The 25,606-nt window shown below is 60.2% G+C and overlaps 3 protein-coding genes across 3 annotated transcripts; 2 read left to right on the plus strand and 1 right to left on the minus strand.

Annotated features, from left to right (window-relative positions):
* The first annotated feature begins 849 nt into the window (after window positions 1-849).
* Window positions 850-6,855, plus strand: CNIH2 (cornichon family AMPA receptor auxiliary protein 2). The gene is made up of 6 exons (XM_042958278.1): window positions 850-1,013; window positions 4,762-4,830; window positions 5,294-5,341; window positions 5,601-5,713; window positions 5,852-5,995; window positions 6,200-6,855. Exons 1-6 carry the CDS (start codon window positions 933-935, stop codon window positions 6,225-6,227), a joined length of 483 nt encoding a protein of 160 aa, XP_042814212.1. The 5' UTR covers window positions 850-932; the 3' UTR covers window positions 6,228-6,855.
* A 384-nt stretch (window positions 6,856-7,239) lies between these two features.
* Window positions 7,240-11,476, minus strand: YIF1A (Yip1 interacting factor homolog A, membrane trafficking protein). Its single transcript, XM_042958053.1, has 8 exons — window positions 11,251-11,476; window positions 10,358-10,569; window positions 10,089-10,193; window positions 9,874-9,952; window positions 8,313-8,370; window positions 7,982-8,137; window positions 7,542-7,635; window positions 7,240-7,442 (listed from the first exon to the last, which is right to left on the minus strand). The coding sequence occupies exons 1-8, from the start codon at window positions 11,279-11,281 to the stop codon at window positions 7,296-7,298; spliced, it is 882 nt and encodes a 293-aa protein (XP_042813987.1). The 5' UTR covers window positions 11,282-11,476; the 3' UTR covers window positions 7,240-7,295.
* Window positions 11,477-13,838: 2,362 nt separating this feature from the next.
* Window positions 13,839-17,789, plus strand: TMEM151A (transmembrane protein 151A). Its single transcript, XM_042958629.1, has 2 exons — window positions 13,839-14,011; window positions 16,239-17,789. Exons 1-2 carry the CDS (start codon window positions 13,937-13,939, stop codon window positions 17,562-17,564), a joined length of 1,401 nt encoding a protein of 466 aa, XP_042814563.1. The 5' UTR covers window positions 13,839-13,936; the 3' UTR covers window positions 17,565-17,789.
* The last annotated feature ends 7,817 nt before the right edge of the window (window positions 17,790-25,606 follow it).

The following is a 25,606-nucleotide window of genomic DNA, read 5'->3' on the forward strand; positions in this document are numbered from 1 at the left end:
TGGGGAAATGGAGCTGGGGCCCTGGGCTTGGCTGGCAGTACAGGGTCCTGGCTTGGGCTGTGTGTCCTAGGGTTGCTATTGAAAGCCCTTGACCCACTTCCTAAAGCCAGGAGGGCTGCCTGCTTTTGCTTCTGTGGTGTGTCCCTACGGGCCCAGCACGGTTCCGGCTGCAAGGGAGGCAGGCGGACATCGGCGAGTACCTGGTGAGCCGCCGCCAACACCCACACAGGCGCACATCCATCCATGCTGTGAGGTTGGGCCGCAGATGTGCCCCATCATGCCTGGCCCGCATCTCCTTCAGCCCGTCTCCCAGCTTTGCCCTGGATTCAAGCCAGGTGTCCCCCCCCACCCCCACCCCCATAGTGCCAAGTTCCTCCCACTTTAAGACCTCTTAGCCTGGCCTCCCGGCCAAAGTACAAAACACGTATGTGAGGGTAGGGGTGTGTGTGTGTGCTCGTCCGAGTGGACCGAGCTCGTTGTGTGACGCGGGGGGCGGGGGCGGGCACTTGCCAGAGATGTGCGTCCCTGCCTACGTGTCCCTGAGGTTGGGGCGGGGAGGTGGCTCCCGGGCCGGGCTGTGCAAGCGGAGGGGCGCGCGGAGACCCAGCCCCGCCCGAGGCCGCTAGCACGGCGGCCCCGCCCCCGGCTCCGCCCCGCCGGCTTCGCGGGCTGGAGAGCGAGGGAGCCGCGGGCGAGGGATCGCAGGATGAGCGATCGGGGCCCGGGCAGCCGGCAGCGGACGCGCCCCCAGAGCCCACCGGCCCGCGCCCCGCGCGCCCCACGGCCCCGCGGCCCCGGCCCCGGCCGCGCCGCCCGCGTCCCCCAAGGCCTGCGGGCCATGCCCGGCCGGCCCTAAACGCGGACCGGGGGGCGTCCCCTTGCGCCCGGGCCCCGCGCTGGCGCCCCCCGGGCCGTCGCCCGGCGCGGGGGCCATGGCGTTCACCTTCGCCGCGTTCTGCTACATGCTCACCCTGGTGCTGTGCGCCTCCCTCATCTTCTTTGTCATCTGGCACGTAAGGCCGGGCTGGGGCTGGGGGCGGGGTGGGGGGCCGGGGGCGCACAGAGCGGGAGGGTCCGGGAGGATGGGCTCAGGGCCTGGGGAAACTTGGAGCCTCCTCTCCTCTATCCCCCTTTGGTCGGCTTCTGTTCGCCCCCATGAACACCCCCTCCCGTCGTCGGCTTCCTTCCCGGAGCCCCCTTCCTCCGCCGCCCCCGCCTGTCTGTGGGTATGTCAGTTGGTCTCTGACCCCCTTCCCCTGCCCCATGCCGTCTTGGGGAGTGGGGCAGGATTCTGCGATTCTTGCTCCCTTCTCTCCTACCCCCGAATCCAGTCGCCCCCGTTTGTCTGTCGGGCAGTTTGTCTGTCTGCTTGCCCCCCCTTTGTGGGTTTTTCCAGCCAGGAGTGATGGAGCCGGTTGCCATGGCAACTGCATCTGTTTACAGGACCCACAGATCGCAGAGCCTGTTAACCCTTTCCCTCTCACTCACCTCCCTGACCCAGCTGCGGTTGGCTCTAAGCGGCCCCAGAGACCTAGTCCCCACCACCAGCTCCCCTCGGGCTTCCCTACCCCCTCCTTTACCGGCTTCCTCTCAGCAGGTTTCCTCCCCACTTCTCCTTTTCCCCTCCTCTTCCTGCCCACTTTCCCCTTTGTCTAGTGTGTCCCCTTTGGTCTGTCTCTCACTCTGGTGTGGCTTCACACCTGATCTTTCAGAATGTCCATTTCTCATCCTTTATCCTAATCACCTCCCCTTAGAGAGAGTCCCTCTCCCTCATTCTGTCTGGGGCCCTCTCCTCAGCAGCCCTCTCTGCCTGGCTCCCTTCCTGTCACCAAGAACTATCACTCAGTCTCCAGCTCATTGTTTGGGGCCCTTGACCACCCTCCCTCCTCCAGTCCTCGGAGGTTTTGGCCCCCACCCCGATCGCCTCAATGAGGACTGCCCGTCTCGGTCAGCGCTGGCCTGTCCATCTCGGCATCCTCTGCTCCCATGACCAAGACCTATCTTCCCGATCTCCATCCTCTCTAGGAGGATTCCCTCACCCTCTCCAGTCTCTCCCCCCCCCCCGTATCCCCTTCTTTCCTTCCTATCGCTTCCTCCTCATCACCTCACCTGCTTCCTTCCCAGTCTCCCCACTTCCTCTCTCTTTTCCTGGGACCTGCTGCCTGGCCCCGGATCCTCCCTGGCCCTTGACCAAGCTCTCCCTTCACAATCCCCCTTGCCCTGCAGCTGCCTGTCTCCTTGGCATCAGGATTCCGTGGACTCTGCACCCTTCCTGTGTGAGGAGTGAGGCCCTACAGGCACTTTACAACATGCACCACCCCCCATCTCCAGCCTTAAGCCTGGCTTTGTGCCTCTCTCTCTCTCTCTCTCTCTCTCTCTCTCATTCTGTGGGTCTCTTAGTTGCTTTTTCTTATCTTCCTCTTTCTCTGCCTCCATACCGCCCCCCCCTTTCCATCTCGATCTCTCCTATCTCATCCCAGGGCAGTGGACAATCCTATGTGTGGTCTGGGGACAGGAGGGCTGGGGTCCTGTAGATTGGAAGAAATTGAGGGTCGCAGGCTGGGAACACAGAGCCAAACAGCTCCTGGGAGAAAGTTTCCTGGAATTCAAGAAGCCCCTTTCCACACCCCTGCCCACCCAGAGGCCTCCCGCAGACCCTCTGGTGGTCCCTATCCTTAGGGGCCACTCGGAGCAGCCCTCCATTCCACACACCTGTGTCAATAGGAAGCGCTGAGACCACCAGGCTCTAGGTAGCTGTGGGGGAGTCAAGGATGAATAAGACTCAGGCTTTGCCCTTGTGGGGCTCCTAGGCTGGGGGAAAGGGCTCAACAAATATTTATTGAGCACCTATTATGTGTCAAGCACTGTGTTCACTTAACTATTTAGTTGGGTGGTCTTAGCAAGTCACCCATGCCGAGTCTTGTGGGCATTCCTTGTGGGCAAAATGGGTTTGTTGTATATACATCATAGTGCCCAGAACATGTCCTACTAAGGGAGTTGGGGGATGGGCATAGGAGGTGTGGTCCTGAATCCAAATTGGTAAGAACTAGAAACTTCCAGGGCAGGACCCCAGATCCCACCCCAGACCCTGACCCAGTCCCCACTGGTTGCTAGGCATCCCTGATGGTGACTGACGTGTGTCAGCTGTCATCGTGGGGGATTGTTTGTTCCAGGGGGCTGAGTCAGCGCCAGGCAGCCTGGGGGGTGGGAGGCATGACACCCGCTGCCTGCCGGTGGTGCCAGCTCTGGGGCAGACAGACGGCACCCTTCCGCTCCCTGCTGGACCCTGTTGCTGTGTCTGGCGGGCAGGTGGCTGCCCAGAGTTCATGGGGAGAGGGGTGCTGCTCCAGATGGCCCAGCTCCCTCCAGGAAGCCCATGTTCTCTCCCTCCAAGCCGTCTGGGGTCTGAGATGCTTGGGGGTGTGGGCCCTGTGCGTGCCTCGTCCTAGGGCTGGTGCTGAGAGGAGGGGATCTCAGAAGGCTTTTCTTCCAGGCCATGCTAGCTGCACCCCCCCACCCCCCAACCCAGGTCTGTCCCATCATCCCCTCAAACACCTGTTCCTCCCAGGAGTTCCCCATCCCAGTGAGGACACTGCCATCTACCAGATGCCCGAACACCCAAAGGCAACTTGGGCCCCTCTGCCTCCACTCTGCTGCCATTCAAGCCCTCTGGAGTCTGGCTTCTAAATAGCTCTGGAATCCGTCCACACCTCTCCACCCTCACTGCCATTCTCCTCACTCAGATCACTATCAACGTGAGTCCTCCCCCCACCCACCCCCAACAGTTCTCTGGCCTGGCCTAAGCAGTTAAGAATTTTAACTCTGGAGTCTGGGTTAGAATCCATTCTTACCGCTGACTAGCTACGTGTAGCCTTGGACAAGTCACTTAACCAGTCTCAGTTTCTTTATCTGCAAAATGGATATAGCAGTACCTACGTCATCAGGTTGTTGCAAGCATTCAATGAGTTAGTAAACATAAAGCTGCTGGCATAGAGTAGGCATCATGTATGTCTTGGCTGGGGCTGTTAGCCAATGTGTACCTCCTGCTTCATCTATCCTAAAACATTAGCCTGACCGCCCTACTCTGCTGCTTTACACCCCTCAATGGCTCCCATTACTTTTAGAATTAAAGTCCAAACATCTGGTCTGAGCTTACAGCATCTGCAGCCCATCTCTCACATTCCCATCTTCCTTCCCTCTTTTCACTCTGGCCCCATGAAATCTGCAGCTTCCTGAATGTTCCTTAGTCTCTCAACCTTCTGCCTTTGTACCTGCTGTTCCTGATGTTTGGACTCCCTTCCCCCATTTGTTCACCGAACACCCACTCCGAGTCCAGTCTGACCACCCCCCCCCCATCGCTTCTAACGCTGGACCAAGCACCCCAGTAGTCCTGATCACCCTGGAATATAGTTCACAGTCCTCCCAAGCATATGAGGTCCTCTCAAGCAAGGGCTGTGTCCCAGGCTTCTGGGGCCCCAGTGGTCAGCACAGGGCAGATTAAGACACCATCTCTTGGAATGTTTTGGGTGGAGGCATCGTGAACATGGCTTGACTTGGGCATTAGCACACTAGGACTTGTTCCAGACTGTTGTGTGACCTTGAGCCAGGCCCTGCCCTTCCCTCAACCTCAGTTTCTCCACCTGTGCAGCAAGCTTCCATCTGGTCCAGTCCCCATGTGTGAATTCCTATCCCACAGAAGGGTGGATGGGGGAACTCATAAACTGTTGCCCCCGCCCTGACGGGCACACGCCCCTCTCCCAGATCATAGCCTTTGACGAGCTGCGGACCGACTTCAAGAACCCCATCGATCAGGGGAACCCAGCGCGGGCAGTAAGTGATACATGTGCTGTGCTGAGGTGTGTCCGTCCGTCTGTCTTTCCATCTGTCGCAGGCGAAGGGGGGTGGGTGGGGAACGGGAAGAAGGGGGTGTTGGGGGGGGGGGGGGGACCGGCGGCTGTGCCCCTTCCTATCTGTCCCCGCCCCCAGCAAACACCTGGCGCGGGCTCAGGGCTCGGGTTCCTCCTGGCGGAGCGGCCGTTGCCAGGCTCTGGGCCGTTGCCGTGGAGACGCGGGTGAAGGTCCCTCCATGGCGACGGTTGCCATGGGGACGGCGCGGCTGCTGCCCTGCCGCAAGCTGCTCTGGCGCCCCCTGGCGGCCACGTGCAGGTCGGCCGGGGACGTGGGGACGTAGGGACGGCGGCGGCGGTGGCGGCGGGGGGGGGGGGGGGGGGGGGGGCGCCCCTATTGCCCGCTCCTCCGCCTCCCCCATGGCGGCCTTTTCCTCCCCCTACAGCGCGAGCGTTTAAAAAACATCGAACGCATCTGCTGCCTCCTGAGGAAGGTCAGTGTCAGGGCTGGTAGCAGGAGGCTTCTAGCCCAGCTCAGCCCTACTCTCCTGTGACCCGCACCAGGGCCTTACTCCTCTGGGACCTGCTTGGTCAGCTCTGCCACCGGGAGGGAGTGGGAGGCTAGAGACCCCTTTAATCCCGAGGTCACGGTGGGGGGAGGGGGCACCTCCCGAATCCCAGCTCCCCTCTGTGCCCTTGAAGCTGGGGTCTGTCCTGGTACCGGGCAGCTGACCTCTCATCCTCCCTCCCCAGCTGGTGGTCCCAGAATACTCCATCCACGGCCTCTTCTGTCTGATGTTTCTGTGTGCAGCAGAGTGGGTGACCCTGGGCCTCAACATCCCCCTCCTCTTCTACCACCTCTGGAGGTGAGGACCTCAACATCCCCCTCTCTCCCACCTCTGGAAACTGTCCTGGTGGGGCGTGGGGGAGTGAGGTGGAGAAGCAGGGGCAAGATGGGGGTGGACGCTTTGATGGTGGGCACTCAGGCCCCTCCTTCACCCCAGGTACTTCCATCGTCCTGCGGATGGCTCCGAGGTCATGTATGATGCGGTCTCCATCATGAATGCTGACATCCTCAACTACTGCCAGAAGGAGTCCTGGTGCAAACTCGCCTTCTACCTGCTCTCCTTCTTCTATTACCTGTACAGGTGAGGAGGCCCTGCTCATGGCAGTCAGAAGTCAGGGAAGGGATGCTCTAGGTCCCATACTTCCAATCCTAGGAGTGGTTGGGCCCCAAGTTTCTGCCTTTTTCCCTTGAGGACTGAGGGCAACCCAGGGTATGGTGGGGGGGGGGGGGGTGGCCAGTAGCTGGGCCTACTCAGGACTTGGCTCATTGCCTCATCTCCCCACAGTATGGTTTATACGTTGGTGAGTTTCTAAGGGGGAAGCCGGCCAGGGAGCAAGCCCAGAATGGACCGGACGCCTGTGCACCCCCAGCCCTGCCCCTCGGCCGCAGAGGCCTCAGCCCCGGGGAGGGAGGGGGCACTGGTGCCCCCAGCCTCCTCTCCACGCCCCCCCCCAAACTGCTGCTGCGGGGACCTCCCGCCTTCAGAGCCCCCTCCCCTTGGACTAGGGCTGGGCAGAGCTCTAAATAGGGGCAGGGGCTCCTCTGCCAGCCTGTAGGCATGGCAGTCAGTCTTGGAAGGGGTGGAACCTCCAGCCTTGTCCACTTCGGTGGGGGGGGGGGGGGACACGGGCCCTGCCAAGGGGCAGGGCTTGACCCTGGAAGTTCTAGGCCACCCCCCTCCACCCCCACCCTGAGGCTCCCCCTGCAGGTGGGGGGGTACCCACACCGGGAATGAGCAGGCTCAGCAGGGGGGCAGCCCCACCCCTAGTCTGCCCTCTCCCCTCCCCCAGGCTCTCTCTCCAGATCTCCCCCTTCCCCATTCCCACTTGCCCCAACCCCAGCCTGTCCTGTCTCTTGGACCTATTTTCTATGTTGCCTGGAGGAGTCCGGCACCCCCTCCCCGGCCATTTGTGACAAAATATGAATAAACTACTGCAAACACGTGGGCCCCAGTTCTGCTCCTGAAAGGCTTGAAGAGGACATGGGGGCAAAGGGACTTATAGGGGACAGCCCTGAGCTAAATCCTCAGGACAGAGGCTCAAACCACTGGCCCATCGAACCCTCCAGGGACCCCCTCAGATGGATCAGAGAGGCCTTCGAGGTCTCCTTGGCAGCTGCTCCCTTCTGTCCTCACTTTCCTGGTCACAGCCAAACAGCTATTGCTGCTAAAACCCTTCCATCTGCCTTTCAAAGCAGTATCAAGACCACCAACTCCAGGAAGCCCTCCCCTGGGTCCCTAGAGCCCGATAACCCTGGGCAATGGAGACCACCCCCCCTCCCACCACCACCACCACCTCAGGCCCCAGGAACAAGGGTCAAATACAATCAAGGAAATCAAATCTTCAATATATGGAAAAATCAGTGCCAGTGGGAGCCAAAGGTCACCGGATCAGGTGGAAGGTCAGCCAGTATATGATGAGGGGCTGGAAGGCTGCAGCTCCCAGAGTCAGGTAGAGCTGGAGACGCTGCCGGGGAGCTGGGCCCCCCATAGTGTCGGGGCCCAGGGCTGCTGTTCGCAAAGAGCGCACCTAGAAGAAAGGAGAGAGCTGAAGCTGTGCCAGGATGGGGAGGCTCGGCCCCAGCTCCAACCCCAGGGGAAGAGGCGGGAGGGGCAGCCCCAGACTCACGATGAAGTACATGAGTGAAGACGAAGTCCAGGCCAGTGCCACATAGTAGCCATCGCTGCCGAAAAGCAGCCCTGTGAGCACACTGAGGATCATCCTGCAGGGGTGTGGGGTGTTGGGAGGGGTGGGGGGAGAGGAGAAAGAAGATGTTGGAGACCTTCCAACGATCCAGGCCTGAGACCGGCCCCACCACCCAGCCTAGACCCTGACCACCACCGCTGGGGCCCTTTATCTCCAATCTGTCCCCACAGGGTCCTAGACTCAAAATGAATCTGGCAGGCAGGCCTAGGACTCAGCCCTAGCACCTGGATCTGAGACCTCCTTCACGACCCCAGCTCAAGGCCCTTCTCCCCTGTGTTCCCGGAGCGGCTCTCCATACATTCTTGATCTAACAACGGTACACAGTTCCCGAGACGAGTGCGAAAGAGTGCAGGGGTACTCACCCCACATATTTGTAACCGCTGTAGGCTAGCAGGTGGAAGGTGCTCAGGTCACTGCGCACGGTGGCCAGGTAGACGCCCAGGAGCAGGGCTAGCACCTCCATCACGACCCACACCAGCGCCGTGCTTGCACACAGGCCCAGCACTTCTGGGGAGAACCTGTGGCCACGAGGGGGTGGGGGTGGGGGTGAGTTCAGACACCAGCCATCCTGTTTGGCAGGTTGAGCCTGAGGACATGGGGTGGGCTTAGGACCTGCCACAGGTCCCCTGGGGAGGTGAGGAGAGCAGTCAGGAGGGAAAGCTGGTAGGAACGGAGGAGGGCCTTGGCACTGACCTTTTCTGAATGCCCAGTGCCATCCCAGCCAACAGCACGTAGGTGATGAAGGCCATTGCTGCCAAGAGCCAGAGAGATGCCGTCAGCCTGTTTTCCTCAATCCGAACCCCCTAACTGGGTATTTGAGGCCATTTACACTCCCCACCTTCTCCCTATACTTCCTTCCCTGCATATCCCCTCATGCTCAGCCTCCATAGTCAGCTCCCCAATACCCTGCCTGCTCAGCTCTCTCTCCCTGTGTAAATGCTACCTGACCCTTCTCTCAGGACCACCAAGCTGCCTCCTTCCCTATCCCTGTGCTAGGAAATTTACCAGCTTCCTGCTGTGACTCTAACTACATCACAGGCCAAGGGCATTGCTAATCCTAGATGAGCTGGCAGGGGCCAAACTGATCTCACACAAGACTATAGGACCAAAATACAGGCTTGAAGACAACTCAGGCTGTCCCTGGAGTCCAGGCCATGAGGATGACTTCTTCTTACATCTGGCCATTGGCACTGGCTATGGCTCTGGCCATCCTGCCAACATAGAGGGCTCCAGGTTTACCTCTGCTGTTTGCACAAAAGCTCAGAGCCAGTGGGAGCTGGGCTTTCATAGCAACTGTAACTCCTCAGCCCTGTTCTCTGCCCCCTGAAGCACCAGAACTGATGTGCCCACCAAAGAGCACAGGGTCTGGAGTCAGGAGCCAGCTCTATCACCTATAAGCTACGTGGCGTCAAAGAGATTCGAGTCTCTCTGATCCTTGGCTTCAACATGGAAAACAGAGATGGCAGTTCCTGCCTTACCAGGTGGCTCTGAGAGAAAATGGAATGAAGGATGGAAGAACCTGTGGCCCTCCCAGAGCAACTGGGCTGACTGGCTGCCCTCACTAGCACTGGCTGCCCTAGCAACCCCTCTGAGGGCTGACTCGGGCACACTCACCCCTACTCTAGGGTACCCACCACGGGCTGCGCCTTGTACAGGCCCCGGGACAGAGAGGAGTCAAATGCAGAGTCTGCCAGCCGCTATACAACGTGGGCGGCCTGACCCCGTGCCATATGCCAGGTGGACGGGTGGTTATGGGAGCCCATAAGGGAGTGATCACTTCCTCAGAGGAGGAAATGTTGGAGCAGGACTTGGGGGGTAAGTAACAACGACAGTAATGATTTAAAGCGTGCTTCCTGCTGAGCACACATCACCTCACTGAAGCTCCACCGCAATCCTTTGTGGTAGAGACTGTGGTTATTCCTGGTTTCCGGAAGAATAAAAGTAGCCAGCCTGAGGTCCCATAGCTGGAAGTTGCAGGGCCAGGTCTAAACCCAGAGCTCCAGGCTGGAGAGGGACATGGTCCCAGTCAAGAGGCAAGAAGGTCTCCAAAGGGAACACCCTGAGGGCACTGAAGGCACAGCCAGGAAATCCCTCACCGGTCCCCCTACTCTCGCCTACCTGGCGTCTAGCAATCGCCACACACAAAAGCACCAAAAGCAGATGCTGAATCGGCGCGTGAGCCTCTCTCTTCTCACTGGTGCCTCGAGGCACAGGTCCCCCCACAACTCCCAGCCCAGGTCAAAGAAAGACTCACTGGGGATATAGAGGTCAGGGGCGTTGAGATCTTGCCGTGGTGGCAGAGGCATGTCGCGACTGTACTGCACTTCCCAGTTCTGGCAGCGGCGGCGGCGGCCAGGTCAGGAGTAAAAGATGAGAAGAGAAGAAAGGGCGTTGAGGTCTGGGGGCCAAACTCTGGGAAAGGATGGGGGAGGCACAGGGCCCCGCCAGTTCACCTGGTAGGCAGCTCACCTGGTGTGTGTAGGGGAAGACCAGTAGCCCCAACTTCTTGGCCACATAGGCTGTGTCCACAGCAAAAAAATACTTGAGTTTGTTCACAGACACAAAACGGTGCAGCTAGGAGAGGAGAGAGGAGGCTGTGGGCAAGCTGCACACCAAACCTCAGGGTGCTCCAGGGTGTGCTCCTTCCCTGAGGGCTGCTGTGACAATTAGGTGGGATCCCGTGATGCCCCAGCCCTGGCCAGAAATCTTGCCACCCTTGCCCTGGGGGCAGGCCACACCTCCTTGTGCACCATGTCCTTCCCATGGGATGCGATGGAGCTGCCATAGGCCATAGCCACGTTGGCCATGGGGTCCCCAAGCAAATGGTTGACATTGAAGGCCACGTCGGCTCCTGGGGCTGGGTATCCCCCTGGCTGGCTGGAGTAACCACCGCTTGTGTCATCGAAGAGGGGAGGGGGATCTGGAGCTGCCCGGGCCCTGTGCTTGGAGCCTGTGGGTTTGTAGGTACTAGAGTAGGTGACAGGAATACCAAGCATGAGCCCAAACCACCACCCCCTCCCCAGACTGCGCAGCCCTGTATGGGTCCTGGGGGCACCAAGCAATCAGTTAGTGAAATACATGCTGGATGGGGATAGGTAATCCAGAAAGAACTTTGAAGAAGGACCCTTTCCCAGAGGTGTTAAATGTAGGCAAAGAAAGAGCTAAGGCAGCACCTGGAAGTGGTTGCCCTCCTGGGGGTCTTCTCAAGGGAAGTGATCTCTGAATTGAGCCTTGGGAGAGTGAGTAGAAGTTTACTAGGTGGAGAAGATAACTGGGAAGGCATCCCGCATAAACAAGAGTGGGAAAGAAGACAGCTGAGTACCCAAAGGCCCTGCGCAGCGGCGAGGGCCCCTACCAGGGTCATGACAGGTAAAGAAAGTTTTGGAGGCAGACTCCGTTTGTGCTGGTCTAGCATGGGCAACCCAGCTGTGCTGTCACCGCCCGATCTCGGGATTGGGCCGAGGGCGAAGTCCGGGACGCGTTGCTGAGTCGCGCAGGGCGGAAACCCGAAAGACACCGCCGCCCCGGGGAGCGGTCACGGCTGCCCCTCTCCCTCGGGGTGAGAGGGCCGCGCCGCCGACCCTCCTCCGGCCGGTCGGGCCGCGTCCCACCCGCCCCGCGCCCCACGCACCGTGGGCTCCGTATCCCGAGTGATAAGCCATGGCCGCGATGCTGGCTCTCCCCAGGGGCCCGCTGCGCCGCCTCGTGGGTGAGAATACTAATAAGGCAGCAGCTCCGCACCCTGGGCACCGACTGAGGTTATGGAGAAGCCCGACACGTCCGCGAGCTCTTCGACCACAGCCGCCATGTCCGCAGCGTTATCCTCCGTCGCCTGCCATTGGCTCCTCGGCGGCGCCAACTCGCCCCTCCCTTCTCCCAATTGGCTGCTGGCGCGGCCTCGCTGAATTGGATTCGGCAGTAGTCAACTTCCGGGAGGAGGATAGGCGGAGCAATTCGAGGCACTCTCGGATTGGATGTTGCGTTTGCTAGTTTGTGCCCAGGACAGCCAATAGTTGGGTTAAAGTAAGAGGGTGTTGAGAATTATTTCCGCGCCTGCGCAGTGGGGTACTTGACGCTCGCCCTGCCACGACTACACCGGTTGGAGACCTGGAGGAGGCGGGAGTCCGGGAACCAAGTTTCGCTCGCCGGATGTGCTCCAGGAGGGGATGGGTCGGTGGGATTCTATCAAGTCCCACCCCTCGGGGCTCCTGCCTCTCCCTCTCAATGCTCTCTTTCCTCTCCCGTCCTCCATACTCCCCCCAGCCCTGGAGCGGAGCCCAGGCAACCCGCGAGGTGTTAGTAGGAGGCCGCGCCGGGTAGTGACAGCGCGGCCAAGCGAGCCCCGGAAGCTGGCTCCTCCCCCCGCTCCCACCCCTCCTTCCCGCGCGGGTGCTGTCCGTTGTCCGGTGCTGAAATATCCCACAGCCACTGACGGCTATCCTGCAGACCCCGGGACCCTGCTGCTCTTGAGACACACGTACACACTACAAATATTGAAAATTCCAGAAGGTCTGAAATCCCAGAGATTGGGTCTGGGCTCTTGATTGAGGGTCCGGGCTCTTGAGACACACGTACATTACAAATATTGAAAAATCCAGAAGGTCTGAAGTCCCAGAGATTGGATGGTATCGTTCGTTGGGACAGGATCCTGCACCAGTCCTGGCCCGTCAACTCTCCCGTGGTCCAGCCGATTTAGGGGGTGGAGGTGTGCTGATCCACCTCCTGAAGCTGCAGCTGATACTCCTGAGTCATTGCTGCCCTTGCCGCCCATCTTAAAGTGAAGCTGGGGTTTCCTTCCTCTCCGCCCAGTTTCTGACCACTCGCACCCTCCTCGGCAACAGTCTTCAGGGGCCTCTCTCACACACTTTCAGCCACCACTTTCTAGAGAGCAAAATCAGGTCCTCTGCGATCTGCCTCTAGTTAGCTAGCCAGTGTCTGGTTACACCAGGTTACTCTCCTACTGTCTGAACACAACCCACGTGGTCTAATCGCAGTGTCTTTGCTCAAAAGTCCCCTCCACCTGGGATGCCCTTCCTCCTCATATCCATTTGTCGAAAGTCTAGTTATCCTTTAAGAATCAGTTTGACTTGTGTCTCAGAGAGACAAAGGGAACAGAGGAATGACCTGGCTGGGGGTTGAACCTGGAGGCCGAGTTCTAGGCTCCCTCTGGGCACACCACTTTGCCCTGTATGTAAATTCCATTAGGACAGGCCCTGTGTCTTTCTCCACTCCTACCCTTGTCTTCACAGTGCCAAGCGCAGTACTTGGATATAGAAGATATCCAATAAACATCTGTGCCCAATAAATAAATAATCAATAAATAAATGTAGCCCTGGGTCAGTCCTTTACTCTCTCGACCATTTCAATACCTCATCTTCAAATGGGTAGGGATATTAAACTGAATGGTCTTTGAGTTCCCTTTGCAAAAAAAAAAAAAAAAAAGTCGTAAAGCAACCCAACCTAGCATTGCAGTTCCCTGTGTCCCACCAACTGATTGTCTACCTTGAGGGCTAGGTCCAGACCCAGAGGCAGATGGGCTGAGGCCCCTGAGGGCCAGGGAACAACACTGGGGCCACCACGTGGAATGAGGGTGTCCTCCCATGAAGGACAGATCCCATTCCCCTGTACGTCATGATGAATGCTTGTGCACCTTTCTACTCCCATTTCTCAGATGGGAAAACGGAGGTTGAGGTGAAAAGTGCAGGCCCAAGGTCACGAAGCTTGGGGCCCTGGGTGTCCTGGCCTGCGCAACCTGCCTGCTCTACGTGAAGCCCGCACCTCGGGCCAGCAAACGAGGCGTATCTCACCTTTCTGGGTTGTAACCGCTTTCTCCCCTACACGCAAGGCTTCCGGGGTGGGGTCCAGGTGGGCTTAGGCTTGGGCCTACACCTCAGAGACGGGACCGCGGGGGGTATTACCCATCTTCGAGATTCCCTGTCCTCATTTTACAGCAGGGGAAACAGGCTCTGAGAGCAAGGACTCGGCCAAGGTCGCAAGCGCCAGCGCGGCGGGAGGGGAACCCAAGCTTGGGTCCGCCAGACTGGGGTTCTCGGGGGCGGAGGCAGCGCCCGCCGGTGCCAGGCGCTGCCGGCGGCGGCGCCGCGGGTGCCGCGGGGGCGGGGTCAGCGGAGGGCGGGGCGCCGGGCACCGCGGCCGCCAACGCTGCCGCCGCCACCGCGCTCGAGCTCGAGCTCCGCGCACTCCCTGTGCGGCCGCCGAGCCGAGCGGACGCCCTCGGGGCCGCGCCGCAGCCCTCTGCGCTCCCCCCCTATCATGCCCGGGGCCCGGGCCCGGGCCGCCCAAGCAGCCAGGACACCATGCCCGAGGGCGGCGGAGGAGACAGCGGGGAGGTGCCCGAGTTCATCCCGGACGGCGAGCCGCTGCGGGAGGAGGTACGGCCGCTGTGTGTTGGGGGGCCGGAGCCGGGGCTGGAACAGGGTGAGGGGGACAAGGGAAGGGGCCAACCCCAGGACAGGAGCTGAGGAGGGAAGTCCCCAAACCCCTGTTGCCAATGACGTCATTAGGGTAGCCGGAGCCCTGCGAGGCTAGGGGCTCGCGTGGGGGTCGGGGTGGGGCGGCTGGAAAGGGAGGAGGGGGCGATTCCAACCCCGGGCGCCCCTTCTTCCCGCCCCCCGCCCTCCTGTGACGTCAGCGCCCGGCTCCTGCGCGCCCTCCTTCCGCAGCGCTGCCCCTCACCCCCAAGGCCCCGGGGTCAGGCCCCCGGCCCAGCCCAGCGGCTCACGAGGTGCCCGGGCGGCGCCTGCAATGCAGCAGCGGTGGCCGGGACTTGGGGGAGGGAGCGGAGGGAGGAGGGGAAAGAGGAAAGGAGGAGGCCTCCGGTTCCCCTTTCTCCTCTCCCCGTGCTGAGGCCACAGGGCCCATCCTGCTGGCTGGGACCCCCAGGGTGGCCCCTCCTCAGCCCTAGCCAGGGAGAGGGTCCGCAGGGGCCTGGAGCCCCGTGTGGGGTGCTGGGGTGATAGGTGGTGAGTGGCTCTGTGTGTTTGGGCGGCTGTGGTGCGCCTGCGGGCGTGTGAATGTTAGTCCGCGCCCCTCACACCTCGGGTGACGGCGGGGGCCTTGGCTTGAGCGATGTGGTCACGCGTGCATGTGTTCCGTCGCGGGTGGGTTTCTTCTGCGGAGTCTAGGGTGGGTGTCAGGTGGCAGTAGGGGTGGGGTTGGGGGTTGCGCACTGTGGTCAGGTGCGGGTCTGGCGTGTAGCCGGGCCTCCGTCGGTGTGTCATTGGTATTTGCGTGTGTGTCCTGTGGTGGGCGGGTCTGGGTGGGGTGTGTGCCTGTGTGCGTGGCCGAGCGCGTGCGCCTGGGCACCACGTTCCGGTTTGAGGGGTTGTGCCCCGGGCACTGGGGAGGGTCTGGTGCCTGGGATGAACGGGCAGCGCGCACGTCTGTGGCTGGTGGGTCTGTGACAAACACGGTGGGGGTGTGGAGGTGTGGGTGCGTGCATCCGACTGGCCCTGCGGGTCGTGGTGGCGATGTGTACCTGTGGTGGGTGACTGGCGGGGTAGGACAGGCCACCCTGGGCTGGGCGGGGCGGAGGGGGGGAGCGTTTCCTCTCCTCTCGGGTCCCAGAGTTTGGAGTCGTGGCCCCTTGACTCCACCTCTGCTGTCTCCACCAGGCCACCTCTCCCTTCTCTTTCTTTTTCCCCTCCTTTCCCCACCCCCTCCCCACTTCGGTGTCCACAGGCCCCCTGGAGGTGAGGTGGGGGCTGGGCGGGCAGGGGAGGGCAGGCCAAACCCTCTGGGCCCGGGAGTGGCCCCTGCTGCCCAGCAGCTGTGTTCCACCCCCTCCGTCACGGCGCAGATGGGGGATGGAGGGACGGAGGACGGGGGACGCGCTCCATCTGCTCCCCCCAGACTCACACCTCCTCCGTTCCCAGCTCTTCCTCTTTCTCACTTAAGAGCTTCTCCCGAGTCTCCAAGTTGGAACCAAAGGACCAGAGGGAGTCTCAGGGAAACAGTAATAATATTTATTCCCGTGGCCAGACCCTGTGCTGAGATCGCCACGCGGACGATCTCGTTGGATCCTCCCAAACGCCCCAGTTTACAGATGAGGAGACTGAGGTCCAGAGAGGGACCTGCCCGAGTCATACGGTCAGTGGTGGGGCCGGCACTGCCTCCCGAGCGGTGGGGCTCTAAAGCGCATGCTCTTCACCGTCAGGACCCCTGCCGCCCTGGCCTCCCGTGCCAACAGGCCCAGGAACCGGGGCCCAGCGAGGGCAGGAATACGGCCAAGGCCACGCGGCAAGTTAAGGGTAGAGCTGGGACCAGCGCTCAGTTTTCTCAGTGGCCAGTCGCGTCCCTTCTTCTCTTGGCAGAGACGGGTCTGTCTTGTCCCTAGGTGCCCTTGGCGGAGATGATGGGGCACAGTGGAGGACAGGCTCGGGGCAGATGGGCCCGAGTTGGACCCCTGCGGCTCCACGGAGTTAGAGCTAGAAGGGTGAGGCACGGAGCAGGGGGCTCACTCCCTTGGAGCCTCGGTTTCCTCCTCCGTGGAGTGCGGAGCGTCGCCCCGCCTCCCTCGCGGGGCTTCGGCAGAGGGCCAGGCGTGGCCGAGGCCGAGGCCCCGTCCTGACTCGCGCCTCTCCTCTCTCTGCCCCGCAGCAGCGGCCCTTGAAACAGTCCCTGGGAAGCTCCCTGTGCCGCGAGTCGCACTGGAAGTGCCTGCTGCTCACCCTGCTCATCCATGCCTGTGGCGCCGTGGTGGCCTGGTGTCGCCTGGCCACGGTGCCGCGGCTGGTCCTGGGGCCCGAGGCGGCTCTGGCCCGCGGGGCCGGGGGCCCGCCGCCCACCTACCCGGCCAGCCCTTGCTCTGACGGCTACCTATACATCCCGCTGGCCTTCGTGTCCCTCCTCTACCTCCTCTACCTGGCCGAGTGCTGGCACTGCCACGTGCGGTCGTGCCAGGCGCCGCGCACCGACGCCAACACCGTGCTCGCCCTGATCCGCCGGCTGCAGCAGGCGCCGCCCTGCGTCTGGTGGAAGGCCACCAGCTACCACTACGTGCGGCGCACCCGCCAGATCACCCGCTACCGGAACGGCGACGCCTACACCACCACGCAGGTCTACCACGAGCGGGCGGACAGCCGCACGGCCCGCGGCGAGTTTGACTACTCGGCCCACGGAGTCCGCGACGTCTCCAAGGAGCTCGTGGGCCTGGCCGACCACGCGGCCACGCGGCTGCGCTTCACCAAGTGCTTCAGCTTCGGCAGCGCCGAGGCCGAGGCCTCGTACCTCACCCAGAGGGCCCGCTTCTTCAGCGCCAACGAGGGCCTGGACGACTACCTGGAGGCCCGCGAGGGCATGCACCTGAAGGACGTGGACTTCCGCGAGTCGCTCATGGTCTTCGCGGACCCCCGCAGCCCGCCCTGGTACGCCCGCGCCTGGGTCTTCTGGCTGGTGTCCGCGGCCACGCTGTCCTGGCCGCTGCGCGTCGTGGCGGCCTACGGCACGGCCCACGTGCACTACCAGGTGGAGAAGCTCTTTGGCGCCGGCTCGCCCCCGCCCGGGGCCGTGCCCAGCGGGCCGCCGCTCTCCCGCGTGGCCACGGTGGACTTCACCGAGCTCGAGTGGCACATCTGCTCCAACCGGCAGCTGGTGCCCAGCTACTCGGAGGCCGTGGTCATGGGCGCCGGCGCCTACCTCCGCGGCTGCCAGCGCTGCCGTCGCTCCCTCAGCAGCAACTCGCTGCCCCCCGCCCGGCCCAGCGGGCCCCGCCTGCCTTTCAGCCGCAGCCGGCTCTCCCTGGGAGCCGGGGGCCGGGCCACCCCGGGGGTCTTCCGGAGCCTGAGCGGGGGGCCGCTGGGGCGCCGGGCAGAGGACACGGAGCCCCTGGAAAGCCCACCGTGTTACGAGGACGCCCTTTACTTCCCGGTGCTCATCGTCCACGGCGACGGCGGCTGCCAGGGGGACGGGCAGGGGGCGCCCTGAGACCCGCACGGCGCCCGGAGCGGCCTCCTCCCCGCCCCGTCCCACCGTGGGCTCCGACGCCCGAGCGGTCGGTCGAGCGGTCGGTCGTTGTCCAAGACAGGAGGGAAAACAGACCAGCGCACGAGGGGTGGGGGTGGGGCCAGGCCCTTAAACAGACTGAAGGACCGGAGGGCGTAAGCGGACGGACGCGGCCGAAGTTGAGTCTCTGAACCGTCCCGGCATGGCTCCTGCCCCCCCACCCCCCCCCCCCACCCCACGGCCACGTTCCACCCCTGCACTGTCGTCTGGTGATCTGGCTTAAGGCCCTCTCGGGCAGGGCAGGGGGGCGAGTTTCCAGAGAGCCCGAGATGGGGGACGAGTCCTGGGGACAGCTGTTGCACGCGGCGCAGGGCCGCCTCTGGGCTCCGCCCTACGTGGCTGAGGCCGCACTGGGAGCCCTCGAGCGACCCAGAAGCACAAATTGGTGGTTTGGGGCCATGCCCTGTTGGGCTGGCCTCCACGAAGCGGAGGAGCTGGCCGTGGGGCGGCACCGTAGCCTTGGCCCCACTACGGCCCGAAGTCCCCCTCCTCCTGCCCTGACAAGCCCTTCCCTGCCTGCCCTCTGGTCTCTGCTGAGGGCCAGTCCCTGATCACACTCCGCAGCACAGCCCCTCTACTGGGAGCCCGGTTCTTAGAGCACAGCCTCGTCCCCCCCCCCAGCCCCCAGTTTTTCCCTGGCACACCCTCCCCCCACCTCCAGCTCCCCTATGACCTGGGGTTCCTTCTCAGGGCCCTACCTTAAGCCCACATCCCCTGGTCTCGGCCCCTGTCCCTCACGAAGTCCACATCTGCCTCTGCCGGCCACGCGCACACACCCCGGGCTTGGCCCTCCCACTGCCCCCACCCCCGACTTCTCTGCTCTTCACCTTCCTGATGACCCACGGGGCCCCGGGCCACGGGGCATCCGAGGGACCTCGGCCTTGGCCACAGCCTCTTGGACGATGCACCTGCTCGGCCATGGAGGCGCCTGCCTCTCCCATCAGTGGGGCCTGGCCCAGGAGACACCGTCCCTCCTCCAGGGGGGAGAGAGAAGTCCCTTCCCTTCCAAATGGGGTTTCCGCCCCCTCTGAGGGGCCGGTGGGGGGAGGGGGGCGAGGAGGCAGAGAAGAATGCAGATAAAATAAAAGGTATGAAATGGAAGGTCTTCTCACGTGCGTTCCTGAGCGGTGGGTCCAAGGCCACTACCGGCACAACGGGCTACCCCGGGTCAGCGATGCAATGCTCGGTCGTGGAAGGGGACTCAGGGTCGGACTCCAGTGTTCCCAGGAGCAAGGTAAGCCGAGAGGGAACCCCCTGCCCAGCCTAGGGCCTGAGACTCAGGTTCGAGTCGCTGCAGCTGACTCCAACCGACCGGCACCTGGGGCACTTCTAAGGCGCTGTCCAAGCGGTCCCCCTTCTAGCCCGGGGCGGGGCGGGGGGGCGGGGTGGTGGGTCTTCATTCTGCCGCTGGGCCTGCTGGGGACTAAGGGACTGGTGACTGCTCCCCAAAGTGGGGGGGGGGGCGGGAAGAGCCACGATCTGTGGTGCGAATTCAGTTCCCCTGATGGCTGTCAGCGTTAGTGGTTCAGGGGAACGGGCACCGAGGATGTTGGAGGACACAAGGTGGGAGACAGCCAGCCCCCAGTCGGCGCGTGGGATCTGAAGGCCAAGAGGAAGGTCAAAGCAAGGGCCTCCCTCACGCCCGGAGGTGGCATCTTCGCATGTATGCCTGTGCCGGGTGTGCACCGGGCCGAGGGGCAAATGTGGGTGGGATCCACCGTGGGCCACCCCTCAAGCCCTGACGTGGATCTGCGTCCACCTGGAGAAAGGCACCCTTTTCCGATTTGTGCAAAGGCACCATAAGGACTCATGGTGGCCCTAGAAGGCGGCCGAGCATGGGTGCGATTCCCCTGGGCGGACACAGGGCGGGGTGTGTTCCGGGCCATGGGAGCTGCATTCCCAAAGTCACGGGGGCGGGGCATGAAGCGTGAAGAGGGGTAGAGGCAGACTGCCCTGGGAGAGTTGGCTGAGGCCTTCGGTACCAAACCCCAGAACGCATCTGAAAGCTGGAGCAAACCGGAGCCTCCAAGGTGGTTGAGCAGGTAAGTGACAAGGTCAGGCCCACATGTTAGCATCTTAGGCAAAGTCCAGCTGCTTGCTGGCCGGGGCGGAGGGGGGGGGGGCGGGGGGGTGGTAGAGACCAAAGCTTTCCCTGGGCATCACTGCCTCACTTCTTTGGGAGTGAGTTCAGGTCTTTGTCCAGAAACCACTTGAAGAAACTCCATGGTGCCCAAACATTTGAGGAAGCTGCATGGGCAGTGTGTGTGTGGGCGGCGGCAGGGGGGTGGTTACTGGCTCCAGCTCCTTCCCGGGGAGATTGCCTCTTCCACCGTCCTCTGTCCGCAGCCACCAGCTACCTGCTGGCCGTGATCTCCTCTCCTCTCCTCCTCAACAGCAGAACCCCAGTTTTACTTCCGATGGCAGTGAGCCCGGCTGAAAGGCCACATTTCCAGCCTCCCTGGCACATACAATGTGACTGCGTGACTGAATTTTAGGATTTGAGATGTAAGGAGAAGGTGTTGGAAAAGATTTTTAAGAATGCTCCTTGAAATAGAAATAATCTTGGTGAAGGCTAGTTCTATCTCCTTGTTTCCTCCTGCATTCCGCCTGGGATGCAGATGTGATGGTTGGAACTCCAGCAGCAGTGTCGGGCCAGGAGGTGACCTTGAGAATTAGAGCCATGTGGTGAGGATAGTAGAAGAAGATAAAAGCCCCCGGGCTTCCCGTGACACCATAGGAGCTTCCTTGTGTCGCCTGCTTCCAGAGTCTCAATAGAAGGAGACCTAAGCTTCTAGTTTGTTTAAGCTACTGGTTTTTTCCCTTGTTTCTATTACTGGCATCCTATGTTAATTATCTACTGCTACATAACAAGTTACCCCCAAATTTAGTGCCTTAAAACATCAATAATCACTATTATCGCTCCTGGTTTCTGTGGGTGAAGAATTCAGACGGAGAAAACAGGTACGGTTTATCTCTGCTCTGGGACACTTAAGGGGCCTCTGCTGGAAGATTCTGAAGCCAGGGGTGGCTGTTAGAGCCAACACCGAGCTGGCAGAATTCTTAAAAGGAAAATAATGTCTGAGGAGAGGGACAGAGCCTTGTTCCAAAAAGCTCGTAGTCCTCTGCCTTTGCTCTCTGATTGAAACCCGGCAGAGCACGGCCAAAACAGAGCACCCGATTTCCAGCCTGCGCCCCAACCCTGCCCCTCTCTGTCTTTTCCATCTCGGTAAATACTGCCGCCCTTCACCCAGCGGCTTACTCCAGACGCCTGCGTGGCAGTCCTCTCCTTCTCCTTCTTTTTCATTATGTAACCTCTCAGACATCGCAAAGGTAGAGACGTTGGTGCACGTGGGCTCTTCGTCCTCAGCACCCAGCTCCACAACCGTCCCCTACCGTGACCGCTCCTACCCCATCCACGCACACGCACCCCCACTGGGTTATTTTGAAGAAGATCTGCAGGCTGCAGCATTTCATCCACGAACGCCTTCCTCACTTCCCCGCGTGAAAGATATCACCCAGGATTCTCCCTACAACAGCTCTCTAGGCAGCCCCTGGGTCTTCTCCATCTGAAGCCACCACCTTGCTTTGGGCCCCCGGGGGCCCTCCCTCCGGTGACTGCCACAGACTCTGTCAGGCGTCCGCTTCCCCTCGTCCCTTCCAGCCCATGTAGCGTCATCTTGGAATGTTACTCAGACCACATCCCTACCTCACTCAAAATACACTGGTGCCTCCCACCACACATCAAATATAGTCCAGGCTTCTGCCCCAGCCCTCGGACCCCTGTGGGCTCTGGCAGATGCCCCAAGCTCACCCGGAGCCTGATCCCCTTGCCTTACAAAGTCTCAGCCACGGTGGCCTTGTACCCGATCCTAGAACAACCTTCTTCCCTCGAGGTCTTGGCACACGCTGTTCTCCCTCCTGGAGCACCGTTCCTTCACCTAGTTCTTCCCTCGCTCCGCTCGACACTTAGGGCTCAGCTTGTGTGTGAGTCCTGACTGTCTAAGTCCACCTCCCGCCAGCCCCACTGCTATCCTTCGCCTTGGCTCCCTGTGTGCAAGTTCATTATCTGTTTCTTCTGTGCGAACTAAGGCTCTGGGTGGGGGGGGGGGGGGGGGGGGCAAGGGGCACCTGAGTGGCTCAGTCAGCTGAGTGTCCAAGTCTTGGTTTAGGCGCAGGTCATGATCTCACAGTTCATAGGTTTGAGCCCCGTGTTGGGCTCTGCACCGACGGTGCGGAGCCTGCTTGGGATCTTCTCTCTCCCTCTCTATCACTCCCCTGCTCAGGCTCGCTCGCTCTCTCTCAAAATACATAAGTAAGTAAATAAATGGAGTCCCCCACTCCCTGAAGAAAAAAAAAAAAAAGCTACGGGAGGCAGATGGTCACAGATGCAGATCTTTGAGCTGGACAAAGTGCCAATTCTGCCGCTACGACCTGGGTGATACCGCACTTAAAACAGGGCTCAAATATAGTAAATGCTCAGTAAATTTAGCGATAATCATCACTAGTACTATTCTTGTTATGAATCATCAACAGACACTCCCTACCGCATAGACACGCGCTTCACCAGCTGCCAGCTCACGCAGTAGATGTCCAGTGAGCTGGGGCCAAGTGAAGGATTCTTGAGCTCCTACCGAGACCTCCAACATCCCAGGGTTCCTGTGTCCCGAGGATGGAGCCGCGGAACCCCTTAGCCAGCGGCCCAGGCCAAAGGAGCTTTATGATCCCAGGAAGGTGAACGGGCCCAAGAAGGGCACCCAGGGAAACGTGGGCTGCGCTCCCCCCTCCCCGCCCCCGCCCCGCCGTCCAGAGCAAACCACGAAGCTTTGTGTCTCCTTGATGCGGGCCCAGGACCCCTGGCCCCTCAGAGCTTCCCCCAGGTGGCTGGCCCCCGCATTTTTCACGAGTTTCATCTTCTCTCTTACGTCACCCACGCTGCCGTCTATTCTCCGGGGCTCGCGAGTATGAAGTCATCGCCGAGGTGGCCAGGATGTATCTGGAAAGGGTAAGGAGCATCAGGCGTCCAGCCCCAAACTGGCCACACCCCTCAGTCAGGGCCGGCAGCGAGTGCTGTTGTCCTGCTAGGTGAAGGCAAAACGCTCCTACAAGTCCGATTCAAGAGACAGAAAGAAAAACAGGCTGGCCAACTTCACAAACGCACATCAAGGGCCGGAGGCGGTAGGACTCCAAAGAGGAGTTTCTATCCAGGGGCGCCTGCGCAGCTCACTGCTTGAGCATCTGACTTCAGCTCAGGTCGTGATCATGATCTCACGGTTCGGGTTCTTGGGTTCGAGCCCCGCTTCGGGCGCGCTCTGCTCTTCGCGCAGAGCCTGCTTCAGATCTTCTGTCCCCCCCTCTCTCTCTGCCCCTCCCCTGCTCACGCTCTCTCAAAAATAAATAAGCATTAAAATAAAAAAGAGGGAAAAAAAAGAGAGGAGTTTCCGTCCAGAATGTCAGCTGAGACCAAAATCAGCTGGTTTCCAGTAACCCATGGGTATATTCCAAAAGATAGGTGTATTTTTCTTCTCTTTGCTATTTAAAAAACTTGTAAAATGAGAGAGACCAGAATAAAAATACTGAATTCTTTCCGTAGAAGAATTTCACTGGATGTGTTATAAAAGCACAGTATGTTATGAAAGACTACAACAGTATAAAGACTAACATTTTAATAAGCCTCCAAAAAACCTAAAAAGTGAATATAGGATCCTTTAAAAATGCAAGCAGTGTGGACATTTATGAAGTTAGGGTCTGAGTTGCCCTCCTGAACTGCTTGCTTAGCTCAGTCTGTTTCCGGAGTCGAACCCGGAAAGCGACGGGCAGTGAGCGCTGGTACTCGCCAGGCAGTTTCTGTAATGCCTCCAGCCGTGGGGTAGACGGAAAGTCAAATCTCTGTCTTCGGCCTGGACCTCTGTCTTGAGTTCTGGCTTCCGGCATCCAGTTGCCTTCTTGAGGCATCCACTCAGGTGACCTTCCAAGCCCTGGAGATGCAAAACTGACCGTGTCATTTATCTCCCCAGACCGGCTTCGTCTTGTTTTGTTCTTTTTTAATGTTTATTTTTTATTTTTGAGAGAGAGAGAGAGAGAGAGAGAGAGCGTGAGCGGGGGAGGGGGGGGCAGAGAGAGAAGGGGACAGAGGATCCAAAGCGGGCTCCACGATGACGGCGGCGAGCCCGATGTGGGCTTTTAACCCAGATCGTGATCTGGGCCCCAGTCGGACGTTCTACCACCTGAGCCACCCAGGCGCTCCTGGCTTCTTCTCCCATGTCCCTGCCTCCATGAATAGCACCTTCCGGGAGCCAAAACCCTTCAGCCACCATTCCTCTCCTTCACAGTCAGCCAGCCACTGAGTCCTGTTCATATCTGCTCGCCAACCACCTCCCAGTTTTGCTCTCTCCTCCTGTGCCAACTCTGCCTCTGCCTAGGTTCGCATCCCACCCCCACCTGCCTGGGCAGTGCCCCAAGTGGTCCGCCATATGTATTCTTGCTGTTCTCCCTTGTGGTTTCTCCGTACCCCTGATCCCTTGCGGACTCTCTGATGCACAGTAGGGCTCTCAATAAATATTGGAAAAAAGAGCGAATGGTTTATTGTTTGAGTGGGCAGGGGGTTCCTGTGGCATCCACCTGACACTTCCCTCTGTGGTAGCTCTTATTCCCACGGGGATACGGCGCTTTGTATTGTGTCCAAATGTCCCAAGTCACACACACAGGAACCAGGAAAATAGCCCTGGGTGAGTACTCTGTGAGACTGTCCCACAGCGGGGCACCTACTAGGGCAGAAAATAAAATCTATATAATTTTTATTATTTATTTATTAGTGAAAGAAACTGCCACTTAAAAGTTGCCTGCTTGGGGCGCCTGGGTGGCTCAGTCGGTTAAGCGTCCGACTTCGGCTCAGGTCATGATCTCACGGTCCGTGAGTTCGAGCCCCGCGTCGGGCTCTGGGCTGACAGCGCAGAGCCTCGAGCCTGCTTCGGATTCTGTGTCTCCCTCTCTGTCTCTGCACCTGCCTCGCTCACGCTCTGTCTGTCTGTCTCTCTCAAAAATAAATCAACATTTAAAAAAAGGTGGCTGGCAACTTTCAAGGGGCAGGGTCTCTCACGAATAAACAAACCAACGATAAAAAATAGATTTTTCTCTTCTGTCGCACTTACCGGATGCTCCATGACAGGACCTGCTCCCTGTGGCTAGTGGAATCTCACCCTGACCTAGAATTCTCTTCCTGGTCCCTAAGCGTGGTGGGCCGAATGGTGGCCCCAAGTAAATATGTCCACTCTCTAGTCTCTGACACCTGTGAACATGTCATCTTGCACAGAGAAAGGGGCTTCGCAGACGGGATTGAAGTTAAGGACCTTGAAGTGGAGAGGGGGTTATTGTGAGACATCTAGGTGGAGACACATTTCAACCAGTCCTTCGGGGACTTCTTTGCTCTCCTATTTTCAGCGGCCGCAGAGAGTGGAGAATCACCGGAGCCTGGGGAAGCGTCTGTCTGTGGATTGGGCAGCTAATGGGTGGGATGGACTGATCTTCCCATTCCTTCCTCCGAAAGCCTTGTAATTCTTTCCTCTGTAGCGTTCCAAGGGAAGTCTGACCCTTCCAGTGAAGGCCAGTGCTAGGTCTAGGCTGGAGTGAGCCTTCTGGAAAAAGCCACCGCCAGATGTCTGTGTTAGAGCAAGACAATCCACCCTCCCCTAAGAACCAGCCCCCCCCCACCGCCCCCGCCGCCAAATTCCGGGTGTGTGGGTTCCTCATAGGCCTCCATCAGCCATCCTGGATGGGACACGGCCTTCCCAACCTGACTCTGCAAGGCACCCACGGGGCCCTATTCACCTATCATCAGCCACCAGGGGCAAATCTGGCAGCGGAGTGGAGAAAGCGGGGAGGGGAAGGGTTATAGGCATCCCCAGTCCCAAACCTTCTTCCCAGTTCTCCCAGCGTACCTCCATCAGGATCCCGCTGTCCAACGAGGC

This window comes from Panthera tigris, chromosome D1, assembly GCF_018350195.1.
Source record: "Panthera tigris isolate Pti1 chromosome D1, P.tigris_Pti1_mat1.1, whole genome shotgun sequence".
Taxonomy (NCBI): Eukaryota; Metazoa; Chordata; class Mammalia; order Carnivora; family Felidae; genus Panthera; species Panthera tigris.